The following is a 15,022-nucleotide window of genomic DNA, read 5'->3' on the forward strand; positions in this document are numbered from 1 at the left end:
TCTCATTTAAAGGTTTCATCTGGACCCACTTCAGTAAATACTAAAGAAGCATTACAAACTAACTTAACATGTTTATTTTATCAAACATTTAATTTTCTTCATTCTTACTTTGGACCGACATAACGAGATCACTTGCATTTGTCGACAAGAAAACCCTAGAGATTTGTAATTTCTTTGTTAAAATACCAAATAAGGATTCGCAGTATATACTTGCAACCAGATAACTAGTAGTATATATTTTGCATAATGGGTTTTTACAACATAGATACCAAATTGGTTGTATGAAAGATTTTCAAAATAAAATACCCGATTAGACAGGATTGTTCCTAATATTAAAAATTAGTCAAGTTAGCTGTTACAAAATCCGCATCAAAATGTAATTAGCCCCGCCCATCCAATTTTGGAGCAGACAACCCATGTAAGCCAAAAATAGAGAGATCTGTTGCGAATTGCGAAAAAGATTAATCATAGCGTGTTCTTAGATATTACTTCCCGGAATCTAAGAAACCACTGAGCATCAGATGAGTTATTCTCCTGTTGAGCTAGCTGGTTCTTGGGTGCTGGTTGCTGCTGTCCTTTGTCAATCACAAACTTGGCATAGTCAATGGGCTTCGGTGGAGCTGAACAAGGTTTCTTTGTAGGAGGCGCTGGAAGAAAGGAAACCAAAACCCTCACAACCTCAGGCATTGTTGGCCTTTCAGATGGATGGCGCTTCGTGCACAGCAGAGCAAGTTGGAATGTTTTCCTGACATGGGTTATATCCATGCATGTGACAGAAACTTCTTGATCAACAACCTCCATCACCGTATTGTCATCAGCCTTGGATAGTATCTAGAACGGGAGACAAAGATAAGATAGTTATTCCAGTAACTGGTGCCATTGGTTAACCAAACAGAAGCTTAATGACAACACCCATCACTATTGCCTCGTTGACTTCAGTAACCAGTACTCTTATTCTGGGTCAAGTTAGGGGCTGGAACATTTAAGAAGACAAATGGCTGTGATACTTACCAGCTGATGCAAATTAGACTCATTATCCACAGCTTTCTTCCCAGTTAGAAGCTCTAAAAGAACAATGCCAAAGCTATAGACATCTGACTTTTCATTTAGCCGCGAAGTGCGAGCATATTCTGGGTCAATATAGCCAATTGTTCCTAGAACATAAGTAGAGGCATGAGTTTTTGCTGTTGAGATACATTTTGCAATTCCAAAATCAGATAGATGAGCTTCAAAATTGTCATCCAATAGAATATTTGAAGATTTCACATCCCTGTGGATAATTCTCGGATTGCAATCATGGTGAAGATAGGCAAGTCCTTGAGCAGTTCCAACTGCTATCTTTAGGCGTGTTTCCCAGTCCAACTTTACCTTCTTAGATGGTCCTGTTGAATTGTTAGCCATGAACCACATCAGTGACACAGCTGAAACAAACATAAATTGACAGGCATTGGCAAAAAAGAAAACCAGTTAAATCTAAGAGTGCACAATATCTTAGTACAAGGTAGGACACAATTGCAATTGATCTCTCCGCCCCTAGCCTAATTTAACCAAACATACTTCATTTTTTGAAATGCAAATCAGGCATGAAAACAAATAGAAGAACATGAAAGTTCCCTGACCATGAAGGAGATCCCATAAAGAACCATTGTCCATGTAGTCATAAAAAAGAAGGTTCCCACAAGGAGATAGAGCATAGCCATGCAAGCTAACAATGTTTCTATGTCTGATGCTGCCAATGGTCTCAAGTTCAGTTTCAAATTCTCGCAGGTTGTATGGATACTGATTGTAGATTCGCTTAATTGCAATTGGTCGGGATCCTTTCAGCACACACTTGTAAACTGTGCTTGAAGCACCATAGCCAATAACATACTTTTCACTTAGATTCTCAGTGCTTCTCATTATGTCTTCAAAAGTGTGGATAGCCATATCCATATGAAGAACCACAAGTTTGGGTGGACCTGGAAAGAACAGAAATTATCAGGATATAGAAACAAAATTATGTAACAGACCATGAAAAGCATATAGAAATATTTCTACCTTGAGTTGTTTTGTGAGAACATTTTATCAGCTGTTTCTGCTGGTTTGATTTGTAAATTGCAACAATAACCATGGACAATAAAGTGATGAAGCCCAATGTCATACAGACAACTGCAGCCCTGGAAAAGATTGCTGGACGGACAAGAATGAACTTAGCTTGGCGAGTAGATGGAAAATCCCAAAGGTTTTCTCCACACAGATAAATACATTAAACAAGAGCAGAGCCAACAAACACAAGTGCTGATGGTCAAGACTCAAGGTCTTACCTCTAGATTTTGGCTCATAAGGTCCACAAATAGAACCCAACCAATTGCCACATAACAATGGATTTCCAATGAAACTGGCACAGGAAAGATATCAGGCTAATTCAAGAAAATTCTGCCAAAGAGCAAGCATTGCTTTTTTATCATACCTTTCCGGTGGAAACCGTGAGAAGTTTCTCATAGGAGGTATAATCCCTGTTAAGTTATTGTACGAGAAATTCCTAACACATGGAAATCAACATGAATACCATCACAATTGAGCAAAACATGTAAAAGTGACATTTAAAGCACCGAAGAATAAAAGAAAGCTAAGAGAACATACAAATTTGCAAGACTGAAACAATTGGTGAGTTGATCAGGAATTTCTCCTTGCAAGCTGTTGTTGTTCAGTATTCTACCATACAATTTTGTCAATGACACAATACTGAACAATGTAAATAAGAAACAAAAGGGAGAATGAACTTCCAGACTCACAGAGAAACAATGTTTTGTAGTTGCCCTAATTCAGCAGGAATGCCCCCGGTAACATTGTTGAATGATATATCACTGGAGAAAAGGGAAACTGAACATCAACAATAAAGAGGACAATACAGGACGTAATTTATCTAAGACAAGTAGTTCTGATAATAGCTTACAGAATTTGTATACTCCTGAGATTCCCAAATTCAGCTGGCAGTACTCCATCAAGACGATTCCTGCTTAAATTTCTGGACATTAAACATAAGAAAAAAGCTAAATTCCATCAGACCAATTATGAGAAGAACACCCAAGTAAATGTGAAGAATCACTTTCAAACACTTACAAGGTAAGAAGGTGCTCTAGACCACCAATAGAAACTGGAACAGGTCCTGAGAAGCTATTGGCAGACAAATCCCTAAACACGTAATAATGCATAAGACACTTGTTCAAGTAAATGCTACCTCAATCAACATATTTTCATGGAGATACTCACAAAGTGTCAAGGTTAACAATATGTCCAAGCTCGAGAGGGATCCTGCCTTTAAAATTGTTTGATGATAGATTTCTGTAGGATTTAAAGAATATGATAAATTTAATGGAAACAGTAAACTGATTACTTGAGAAATAAGCTGTTAGAATCACAGCCCAAAAACTTACAGGTATGTCAAACTCTCTAAATTCTTGAAGCCCGAAGGGATAGTTCCATTTAAGCGATTACCATGCACATTGCTAAAATGGAAATAAATCATCAATGATCAAATGCTTTAAAAGTTTTGAAGCTTGTACATTAACCTAAATAATAACTAAAAACAAAATTTTGAGACATAAAAGTCCTACAATTGGTTCAGAGCAGTGCAGGAACTTATGTTATGTGGAATGGGCCCTTCAAGATCATTGTTACCAAGATTCCTGCAATAAAACCAGTAAATAACAAGGAAAGCCAAAACTGCAAAAGCATACAGTCACAGAAGGCTCACAATTCAAACAATTGTTCAAGTTTGCCAAGTTCGGGTGGAATGTTGCCAACCAGTTGGTTGTCATTCAATTGCCTGCACAAAAATTACAGCTCAGGAACATCACAAAGATACAGCATGTTAAATTCTGAATACACTAAATAGTTTTAGTTATGAGCAGCATCTTACAAGTAGCTAAGTTTTGACATGTTGCCAAGCTCTGGAGGAATTGGCCCAGTAAGTTTGTTGCCATAGAGATATCTGGGCAACAAAGTGAATAAGTAGCAAATATAGAAAAAGCATCTGTCACATGCATATTGATCCACAAGAAACTCACAGTTTTCCGGTGAATGATAGGTTGCCAAGTATAGGTGGGATTGGTCCAACTAGCTCATTCTCACTCAAATCCCTGGAATGCAAGAAAAATAAGCTGAAATCCTCACACAATAAACAAATGAATGCCGTAAATTGAAAATTTGAACACTTACAAAACAGCAAGGGCCTGCATTAAGCCTATCACCTCAGGGATCTTCCCCGTTAGCTTATTGCCTTGTAGTGACCTAGCAAAACAAGACCACTAAATTTTCTTTCATGCAGCTGATTAATATTAAATCAAGGTACAAGATACACTTACAAAGTAGCTACTTGCAAGAATCCTATATTATATGGTATCTCCCCGTTGATCTGATTGTATGACAGGTCCCTTCAAAAAATAGAAAGAATGAACATTTTTAAAAACAGTTTGGAAAGAGAAAGTGCGAAATTTTCCCCAAATGCACCTAAATCTTAACAGGGGCAAAAAACATACAATATCTGGAAGCTTGTACAGTTGCCAATGCTATCAGGAATCGTGCCGGTAAGGTTGTTGCCTCTAACATCACTGGATAAGGGGATAAAGCGAAGAAAATTTCAAATTACCTCAACTGCTTATCCATTTTGATAGAACACAAATAGAAGCGGAAATACTTACAAATACCACAAACCAGTCAACTGACACATGTCCTGGGACAATGTTCCAGTCAAGGAATTGCCACGTAACCCACTGCAACAAGATTGCACTTAAAATCAAGACAAACCATATACAAGAGCTTGCACTTAAAAATCTTGTTATTTGGAAATGTCCAAGTACTTACAGGTACTGTAATACTTCATTCCAATAGAGTAATCTTGGTATCTCACCAATGAGCTGGTTCCGAGCAAGATCCCTGAGAGGATTCACACCAATAAGAAGAAAATAATGCTGATAACATAGAAGGGAAAATCTTAGTAGAGCGAGTACTCACAGAGTCTTGAGGTTTGGAATTTGGGTTAAGGTAGCAGGGATAGGACCAGTAAGCTGATTGTTCTTCAAATTCCTACATTGAAAGGTATTATTAAACACCCAAGGTTCGGGACTATAAGACATAAGTTTGACAGGGAAACAGAGGAGTACTCACAAGAACTCAAGTTGCTTGAGCTTAGATACAGAAAATGGTATATCTCCGTCAAGCAAGTTATCCGATAAATCTCTGCATTTAATATTGGAATCGCTGTGTTAAAAGATGGTTTTTCGGAATACATCTCACACAAAAAGCAAATTTTAAGTTATAGAAGAGTACAAATGATAGAGAGAAGCACAGTTTCCAATCTCATCAGGGATTTGACCAGTTAGCTTGTTTCCCTGAAAGTCTCTACACATATTTAAAAGGAAAAAATCAGGGAGGGAGGGATAGTGCGACAAAACAAATAATGCGAAATTCAAGAAAATACATACATGGATTGCAAGTTCCTCAAATCTCCAATGGCAGTAGAAATTTCACCATCCAAGTTCAAATTTGACAAATTCCTTCAAAACAACTTGTGCAACTCAGAAACCAAACACAACAGTCATAATTCCAATGCAGGTAACCAGCGAGTGAAAAAAACAAAAGAGAAAACTCACAGAGAAACAACAGAGAAGCTGACATTATCGCAGAAAACACCGCGCCAAGAACAGAAATCTCCATTGTGCACATCATCCCAGTCAAGAAGCACGTTTGCTACATTGCTGAAGGACTCCTTTATCGACATCAATGCTTTACCTATATTTCATTATCATATACTCGAAATTGTTAGGTCTCTGAAGAGATACGAGCGTTCATTTAGGAAACTTGCTACTGGCCAACTTTATCATATATATTTGATTTCTGCGAAGTGCTTGCTCTGCTCTTATTTTTATAACCTCCTCTCCTTCGCAAGAGCATAAATAACAAAAGAGAAAGCCAGCAATGCTTCAAGTAATATCTAAATAAGGAATGATCATAAACCTCAAGTCAATGCACAGAAATAACAACAACAAAAGAAAAAAAAAAGGCAACCTTCATCATTAAGCGGGGAAGCAAAAGGACAGAGAAGCAAAAACAACACTACTTTAATCATGCAACATTTCATAATCAATTGCTTGTATTTCCTCATATCCTTTACTCCTTGCTCCATTAACACCAAAATGCAACCAATACAATGGAGCACAAGAAACAGAACATGAATGAAGCCTTGCTGCTACCTCTCTGCTTCTGTTTGATAAAGAAACAACAAAAGAATGAGCTTAAACTGTTATTTCTTTTTTGCTGTTGTTTTTTTGTGTGCGAGAGAGAGAGAGAGAGAGAGAGAGAGAGAGAAGGAGAAGCAGGCGCTTGGCGTGAACTGTAAGGAAGGAGTTAACACAGTCTCTTTATGAAGAGAGAGAGAGGGTGTGTATGAATTGTGATGACAGGCAAAAATAGTACAGGTACTCTAGAGAGAGAAAGTAGCAGTATAAGTGTAGAGAGAGAGAGAAGTTCTCTAAACGGCGGTGAGTAGACGTTAGTGGCTGATCCTTTGATAAACTTATGATTTGACAATGAGAGAGAGACTTTCTGTGTCTGTTTAATACTAAGGTAGAGAGAGGAAAAAGATAGATAGCGCGGCCGTCTTTCGTACTGCCGTTTCCCAAAGTGGTTACAATTTTCTGACAGCTATTTCATTATCTCTCTATCCCACGCGCTGTGCGTTACTGAACGGACTCATCGGACGGCTGTCATTTCTTTAGCTATTTAGCTCAAATGGACATTTGAGAAATACTAGGTAGTATTAAGTAATTTAATTATATCATTAACAAGAGTAGACTGAATATAATTAGTGGGTCTAAAACTAGAAGACCAAGTAATAATGGAAGGCTTTATTTAAAAATTTTGTTTATAAAAAAAAAAAGAAGAAGAAAGGATTTGCTTTTTAGAGCTTAGAGGTCTTTGGTCAATCCATGCAAAGCAAAGGTGAAAAGCATTTTGCAGCAATATAGTAACTATAATTTCCTTATTTTAATGCCTCAAAATAGTAATGCTTTAATCCTTGGAAAAGCAGAACAACTTTACAAACACTGTTGCGGAGAAAACAAACAATTGAATACAGGAAATGCAGAAGCAAGGCAGTGTCTGCGATCAGCATTATTACAGGTTGGTTCGTATAAAGCTGTCCTATGGCTATGCTTCTCCTTTTTTTTCGAACTTTTTCTTCTTTCTGTTTTCTCTTTTGCTCGACAAAATTAATATTTTGGTTTGGAATTTTCTTGGTTCCTTTGAATCGACCCCACTCCTGTTTTACACTTCCAACCCCTGGATGCAACCCCAGCCGTAGGATTGCCACCCTTTCCGTTTACATCTAAAGAGTTCATTCAAATTAACAATTACTGATTCCTAAATAGATCCTAAGTAATAAGGAATTACTTGCATGCTATCTTATTTTTAGTTTTCACAGAATAAATCTTTTGAATTTATGAGAAGAAAATAATAATAATAATATGACTTGTTTGAATTGATAAAATAAAATTTATTATATTCTATAAGAACTTAAATACTATTTATTTTTACTTCATATCAGAAAGAAAAATTATAAATTTTATTCTTAATTTAAATTTTTATTATTTTAATAAGTATTTAAACTGACTACAAATATTTAACATATTAAAATTTTTATATGATCTATAGTAAATAATAAATTTACTTAAATACTCTTGCCCTAGTTAGTCTCATGTTATTTTCATCTTCTTCTCGAATAATATTTATTTTTATATAATTATTGGCTGCTTCTCAAGAATTTAAGAAAAAATCTATTATCCTCAACCTTTTTAAAAATCTATTAAAAATTAATACAATATCTTTCTATTCCTTTATTTCTCTTAAAAAGTAAAATCACCCTTTTAACCCAAAAAGATTATAAACAAGAAAAGAAAAAGAGAAGCATCAGTATTTATTTTTATAAAAGATGAAAATAAAAAAAGAAAATTCAATTTTTTTTATCTAAGAACATTTAGAAAAGATAAAAATTAATAAAATTAAACATTAAATATAAAAATAAAATAAAATTTTATTTTTACTTTATAAAATTCGTGAGAGATATTATATTAAATACTAATTAATCGGATTAGTTTAGATTTTTAATCAAATTTAATATTTAAAAAAATATTTGGCGTCAGAATTATAGATATTATATTCTAATGATTTTGAATTTATTTTAATAGTTCAATTTTTATAGTAAAAGTATTTTCAGGAAAATAATAAAATTTTAAATTTATACATATGCATGTGCATGTGCTAACTGCTAATTATTACGTGCAGGCCTTGAAGCAATAATCACACCATAATACAAAAACTTTTCAGTGATTTAGCTGAGGCAGCGGGAACCAACCCACCATCATATCGAAAGAAATTGGTAGACACGTGTCAAAATCAGAGAGCCTCTATAGGACTCCTCTAGAAAGTGACACCTGACCCGACCTATCGCAGCTAGCACTAGGGTCTTTACACCTTTCAGAGTCTTAATATCAAAAGATAAGAGCCGACCGGCGATTTCTCCGCTGGTTGTAGCCGTCAGCTTGTACTGCCGGCGTGACACCCATGTGGGGTCTCTCCTCCTGATAGTCACTGGTGGCACGGCGGGACCCACTGGGGGTAGTGCATAGGAATATTATATTACTATTTGGATCTCAAAATGTAAGGATATTTGGCTGTCACGTAGGATATATGGTTTGTAAATAACCGGTTCATTAAAAATTCCAGTTTCTTTTTAGCTTTTTAATTAAGGGGTAGAATAGAAAGGACTGGATTGTAATGATTAAGTGAGATTCTAGTTCTGCTGCTTTTGGAATCCAAAATCTGCCACGTGTACTTCCAGAGTTCAATTTCCAACACAATAATAATATATTTGAAACGAAAGAGGTAATCCCATACACAATTTCATGTATAACAAAAACAAAGAAAAGAATCGTCCATGGAACGACTTAGATAAAATTAGTCGTTTTTCTGATGGTATATCAAACTGAACGCATCGTTTTATTTTGGAGAAACTAGATAGAAACTATCTTTTGGTTAATAATAGTTTCTCTAAGGATAAAGTATACGGAAATCAAATTATTATAAAAATTTATATTTTGTCATTAAAACCTCCAAATAATAAAATTTAATTATTTTTACTCGTATTGATTACATCTAGAACTCTAGATTTAATGTAAAATTTTTTTTAATATTATTATTTAATTATCAGATAATCTCCTAATAAATTAATATACAGTTTGTTTCGATAATAAAAATATATTATAATATAGATTCTGACACATTCACTTATTGATATGTTATATGTTTTTACTCATGTGGCAAGCTTCTTTTCTCACACAACAATATTTTTATTTTCTTCGTTAGCTTATTTGTAAGTGGATAGTGAGTGAAAGTTGTTTAGTTAGGCTACATTTCACCATCTCTAATATATTATCATAAAGATGTACGCTTCATAAAATTAGACTAATTCTAGAAAAAAGTTCTACGATTGCAGTAGCTACGATGTAAGTTAAATAAAAAATAAAGATATAATTTTAAAACATTTAAAACGGTCACAATTTATATTATCAAAATAATAAAATTCTTACATTTAACGATATTTTAGATATTGTTAATGTTAAGAGTTAATTGAATATTTTATAAAAATTAATAGATTTAATTGAGAAAAAAATAGAAATTTAATTAGATGTTTTATAAAAATTAATAAATTTAATAAAATCAAAAAAATATAAGAATTTAAATGAACTTTTTTAATAAATATAAATACATTTTTATACTTTTTGCCTTTTATTTTCTTTTATCCTGCCCTGAAGTATTAATAAGAGCAATGAAAGAGAACTTTCCAATAATTTTAAAAGGGCAGTAAAAACAGAATAAAAGGGTAAACAAATAGTGGGACCCAAAGGGTATTGGTGGAGAAATAAAGAAGGAGAATTGATTGCAGACAGCAGAGTACCCGTGATAGCTATCCCAAAATGTTAACTGTGTTTGTGTATTAGGTTGAAATAACATTAAATATGTGAAAATGGATGGCGTCGACTATATCATACCCATGTTCTTGTAACAACCAAACCGCATAAACTTAAAACACTCGAGAACTATACTTGAAAGTGACGCTACAAAATTATACTTAGACAAACCGGATTCCTGTCTGGGCTTTGTGATCAGCAACGTATCTCCCCGGCAAAACATCAAAAAGAAAACAACCTCTTCAGAGAAACAAATCAACTAAACATAATTAGATAAGCTTAAATTGATAAATAAGACCATTACTGCATTCATCAGGTTTTGATAGGTAGCAATGGCATGGTTAAGGTGTGTGGGTTGGGATGGCTAGGGGAGGGTGAACCAATTCTTTTTATCTTTTATTCCTGTTGTTCCATTAAATTTTTCTTTTTAGTTAGCATTCCTTTTATATTTTTAGAAAAATAAGAAAAGAGAAATATATATCATCATATTATGAGCCCAGTCATTAATTACATTTATTTTTGAAAAATATTAGGGTATGATTGAGATATATATATATATATATATATATATATATATATATATATATAATATCTTCAAATAGTTTGAGGAGCATTTTTCTCCCTTTTACTCCTCTTCCTATCCTATCTTAGTATAAAATGAGAATTTATTCTAAAAGTCTAGTGAGATATTCTAAATGAATCTTTGTTTTGAATCGATTACACCAAATGTAGAATCCCATGAAGTCTAATAAATACAAACTTAGTTAAATTTGGGTCACACAAGGAGAATGAAATGCAACTGCCATTGATTGATGCTTGTGAAGAAATCCGGAGAAAGAACTGGCTCTGAAAATAGTTATTTTCTAGACTTTAAATACTTCTTGAACACCACCTACACTCTTTAATACTAGAATTATTGTTCATAATTAAGAATAAGAAAGGGGCAGCAGTAAACACAGCATCCATTAAAACATCTCCTCGTTTAAATATGAGCGTCTCAACAAACACAATATTTATCGAAATAAACAGTGTCCAAGTAGAATGAAGGTTTAAATTGTTAATGATCGGGTTTCTTCATTATATAGCAGAGTCGGAGTTCTCCGCCAATGCGACAATAGTACACAACCATAACACCACTTTCAGGAGGCCAAAAAAATACGAGAACAAGAATGCAAGAGAAAATGCCAATAGAAGAAAGCAAGTCAAATTCCAGTGGAACATCCAGATTTCAAAAAAAAGCTTGTTATCACCCTGGCAATACCCTGGAAATGAAATTTGCAAATAGAAGGAACAGCAAGAGAAACACTTCATCTCTGCTGCTTACGACACCGGATCAGCATTGTGCCATCCCTTGGTGCAAGGTGGAATGGTCATGAATTCATCAAACTCCTTTACATGGACATCGCAACACTTCCACTGCCATATCATAGCAAATGTAAATTGACAAAAGATAATGGTTAAAACACAACCTGAAATAAAACAGACAGGAAATCAAATATAGCAAAAACATATACAACTGGCCGCACCCCTCTCAGTCGATCATGAAAAACAGCAGGCCCAGGATGATAACTACATGCAATTTCGTGATTATCCTTTTCTTTGAAAGTTTTGCCACAGCCCTGATTCCTACAGGTTTGGGGCTGGTTTATATCAACTATCTTCGTTCTTGGTCCAGAGGACCCTTGTGATGCACTGCTTCTAGCAGGTGCAGGTTGCTTGACTTGTGAACCTGAAATATATCCAGTGTGCTTTAGCTTCCAAAGCAATTAAACATAACAGAAAGCCCGGACGTAGAAAATGATGGAAGTTAAAAGATACATGAAAAGATTATATACTAATCCAACCACGTGCTCAAGGAAAAAAAAAAATCAAAGCAGCAGCAGAAACTAAAACGGGATCCAACTGTTAAATGCCAATTCTAAGAAATTATTTTTCTTAGTTTATTATTTTTCTAAGGAACTTCTACCCAATACTTGCCTCATTCTCTTACTATCCTAACTTTATCATTAGCACCAAAACCAGATATCCGGCATTTTTTTTTATTTCCATATTTGGCTTTACATTTTAATCAGGGGAAGGTGGCAAGTCAATAAAACAGAAATCAACTACCTGACATAATTCTACTCTGCATTTCTCGAACCCAAACAAACAAAAAGTTGTATGTGCGCACACTATTAAACTTCTTTAGTTTTTAGATTTTCCCTTCCCCCACAAATTAGCAGTAGACAATTTTCAGGAAGCAGTACAACAATGGGAGAAAAAGAAGATGATGAAGAAGAAAAAAGTTCATACTGTTCCCTTTAGCATCAATAGTTAATCACCAAAACTAAAAGGTCACACCAGCACTTGGAAATTTTTCACACTTTTTGCCAGATTATTGACGACCAACAATCCATTTGCAAGGGCCTCAAAAATGTTCATAATAATATCACATACAGTGAGGTCAAACAATAGCAATTTTTTTTTCTTTCCCATTATATTCTACACATGAAATGTCTATGATTTCTGCTAACAATCCTTTCAAGTGAAAGCATACAAATGAAATTACCATGGTCTGAGCAAAAGAAACCCTGCTTGCACCTAGGACAAGATTCTTTAGAGGACAAGTTGGTTGCCATAGCAGCAGCAGGAGCAGAAATTGGTTTCTTTGGACTTGGTGTAGTCTTTGATAACACTGGCTTTTCAGTTGTGTGTTTACCTGTCTTACATCTTTATCACAGAAGATACATTGAGCAACTGATATTAAAAATCTATAATCAAATTAAGATACTGGTCATGATGAATATGGCTCTAAGAAGAAGTAGAAGAAAAAAGTGGCAAGACGGAACCACAGAGTTTCCATTCCTCAACAAAGAGAGAGGGAAGGAGAGAGAGTTATAGAACATACCCTGGAATTTCCAGAAATAAGGTGAAATCATGACTTCTTTTCTTGCAACAACTCCATTCTTTAATCCCATCATGAAATATAGGCTGGAAAATACATTCAAGGAAGTGACAGCAACAAAAACATCAAAGTTAATGGAAGGGATGGCTAAAGAGGAAAATCTTTCCTCAAAACAAAAAAAAGAGTTCCTTTTTCATTTTCGAAAGAACAAAATGAATCAGGAAAAAGATTTGGACTTACACCCTGAGATTCGTACACATGCAGTGATACACAGACCAACCATGCAAGGCAAAAAAGTCAATTAGCATAATCCATGAAACATGATATATCAATATTTCTTTATAAAAATAAATAATACAGAAATCAGCATTGCAACTAATGGCTCATTGATATACATGGAATGATAAATAATACGATAGGAGGGAAATATACAAAACATTATCACAGAACAGCCAAGAATTGTAGAATGTTCACAATGACTAGATAATGTATAATATATATAGCATACCTCAAATTATAAACCACTCAACAATAGGTACATATACTCTTTCAGAATGAGTGCTGTAAGCCTAAGCTTTTGGGCATTCAAGTATTTATCAAAGTTACATATCACAGATATTAATAACATAATGTCGCCAGCTAGAAGTCCTTTGACAAATTCTCAATAATGCAAGAAGAACGAAGTGCATTGTGACCAGGCAGCCACCAATTAATTATAGAAGAGAGACAAGTATCTTTAATAATGATTTCTCTGTAAAATTTGAATAATTGAACCAATCTTTACTGCTTGAAAGCAATTAAAGGAATGGATGGTTTTATTGCAAAATTCAAATCATCTCAATTATTAAAGAGTAACCTATCAGTCATTAAGTGTATGGTTTACCTACTTTGTCAATTTTGCAGTTATCGCATAGACTGAAATTTATTATTGAAACAAACGCAGTTAATTAATCTTTTTGCTCCAGTTAAGCTAGCAGTTCATGCCAACCGTTTCAAACAGTAACTTGGCGAATTCTACAATAGGGGAAAAAGAAAAGGAAGCCTAAGGAATCATCACTGTTTAACCTAGTTGAACATGGAAGATTGGCGAATTCTATTAATCTTGCTCAATTATTGAAAAGCTGACAAACAATTTCGGCAAATCTACAAGAAAAGGTATGGATAGAAAAGAAGAAGTGCAAGAAAGTATATTTTATGAGCATACCGCGTCATGGTATTGACAGGAACCTTCTGGATTATCGTCGTCAGTGAAGGTGGCGTTGCAGCCGATTCGCTGGCAGCGGAGCCTAACGACCTCCTGCTCCATTTTTTTCCTTTTTCTTTTTCTTCTCTAGTCGGTGGTGGACCAAGGCTGCAAAAACTCGAGCAGAATCTGAATTGTCTCTAGCAGGCTTTTTCATTAGTCCTGTTATAAAAGGAAAAAAGAAAATAAAAAAACAAAATATACATATGAAGTCTCGACTCTCGGACTTCGAATTTTTAAACTTTTAAATAATTAATTATTTTTTTAAAATCAAAAGAACAAAAAACAATTACATTCTTAAAACGAAAAAAAAAAATCTATTTTAAAATATAATAACTTGAAATTCAGTTAATTTTATAGGTTAAAAATTACTTTAACTCTTCGGACTCATATTCTTTTTATATAGAAAACTTATTTTATTTTTAATAAATAAAATCCATAATATTTTAATAAATAATATCAACACCATCATCATTTATTTTAAAAAATAAGTTAACTCTAAGAATATTATTAATTTATTTTTCAAATATTCAAAATATAATTGAATGATTTGTACGCTGTGAGATTTAATTGCACTTTTACTAAAATGAAAGTGCTTATAAGTACTTGTGCAAAAAGAAATACAAGAACTCCGAGAATTCCAAGATCAAACTAGGACTTTTCCACTACAGCAGCACACCACTTCCCTTGCGTCCTTGCCGTAAATGGTCTCACTTAATAAATGGAAAAGTGTGTTTTTCTTTTTCTCATTTTCCGACTCGTTTTTGTCCTCATATAATGTATTTTTTTATAGGCCATGTAAAATATAATGTTGATTAATATATATAGATTAAAATGTATTTTGTAAAGATCATAATGAGTGTAGAATTTCCATTCAAATATCATACT

General features: G+C 34.0%; 2 protein-coding genes across 2 annotated transcripts; both read right to left on the reverse strand.

Moving 5' to 3' along the window:
- Window positions 1-207: 207 nt before the first annotated feature.
- On the reverse strand, window positions 208-6,650 carry LOC8266018 (LRR receptor-like serine/threonine-protein kinase ERL1). Its single transcript, XM_002510851.4, has 27 exons — window positions 6,049-6,650; window positions 5,634-5,772; window positions 5,466-5,537; window positions 5,311-5,382; window positions 5,149-5,220; window positions 4,996-5,067; window positions 4,846-4,917; window positions 4,683-4,754; window positions 4,521-4,592; window positions 4,347-4,415; window positions 4,201-4,272; window positions 4,050-4,121; window positions 3,902-3,973; window positions 3,737-3,808; window positions 3,597-3,668; window positions 3,417-3,488; window positions 3,253-3,324; window positions 3,103-3,174; window positions 2,936-3,007; window positions 2,775-2,846; window positions 2,623-2,694; window positions 2,450-2,521; window positions 2,304-2,377; window positions 2,038-2,169; window positions 1,620-1,958; window positions 1,012-1,382; window positions 208-831 (listed from the first exon to the last, which is right to left on the reverse strand). Exons 1-27 carry the CDS (start codon window positions 6,164-6,166, stop codon window positions 466-468), a joined length of 2,976 nt encoding a protein of 991 aa, XP_002510897.2. The 5' UTR covers window positions 6,167-6,650; the 3' UTR covers window positions 208-465.
- Window positions 6,651-10,968: 4,318 nt separating this feature from the next.
- On the reverse strand, window positions 10,969-14,296 carry LOC8266017 (cysteine and histidine-rich domain-containing protein RAR1). The gene is made up of 6 exons (XM_002510850.4): window positions 14,096-14,296; window positions 13,132-13,134; window positions 12,895-12,977; window positions 12,556-12,716; window positions 11,534-11,736; window positions 10,969-11,423 (listed from the first exon to the last, which is right to left on the reverse strand). The coding sequence occupies exons 1-6, from the start codon at window positions 14,195-14,197 to the stop codon at window positions 11,328-11,330; spliced, it is 648 nt and encodes a 215-aa protein (XP_002510896.1). The 5' UTR covers window positions 14,198-14,296; the 3' UTR covers window positions 10,969-11,327.
- Between the last annotated feature and the right edge of the window lie 726 nt (window positions 14,297-15,022).

Source organism: Ricinus communis, chromosome 4, assembly GCF_019578655.1.
Source record: "Ricinus communis isolate WT05 ecotype wild-type chromosome 4, ASM1957865v1, whole genome shotgun sequence".
In the NCBI taxonomy this organism is placed as follows: Eukaryota; Viridiplantae; Streptophyta; class Magnoliopsida; order Malpighiales; family Euphorbiaceae; genus Ricinus; species Ricinus communis.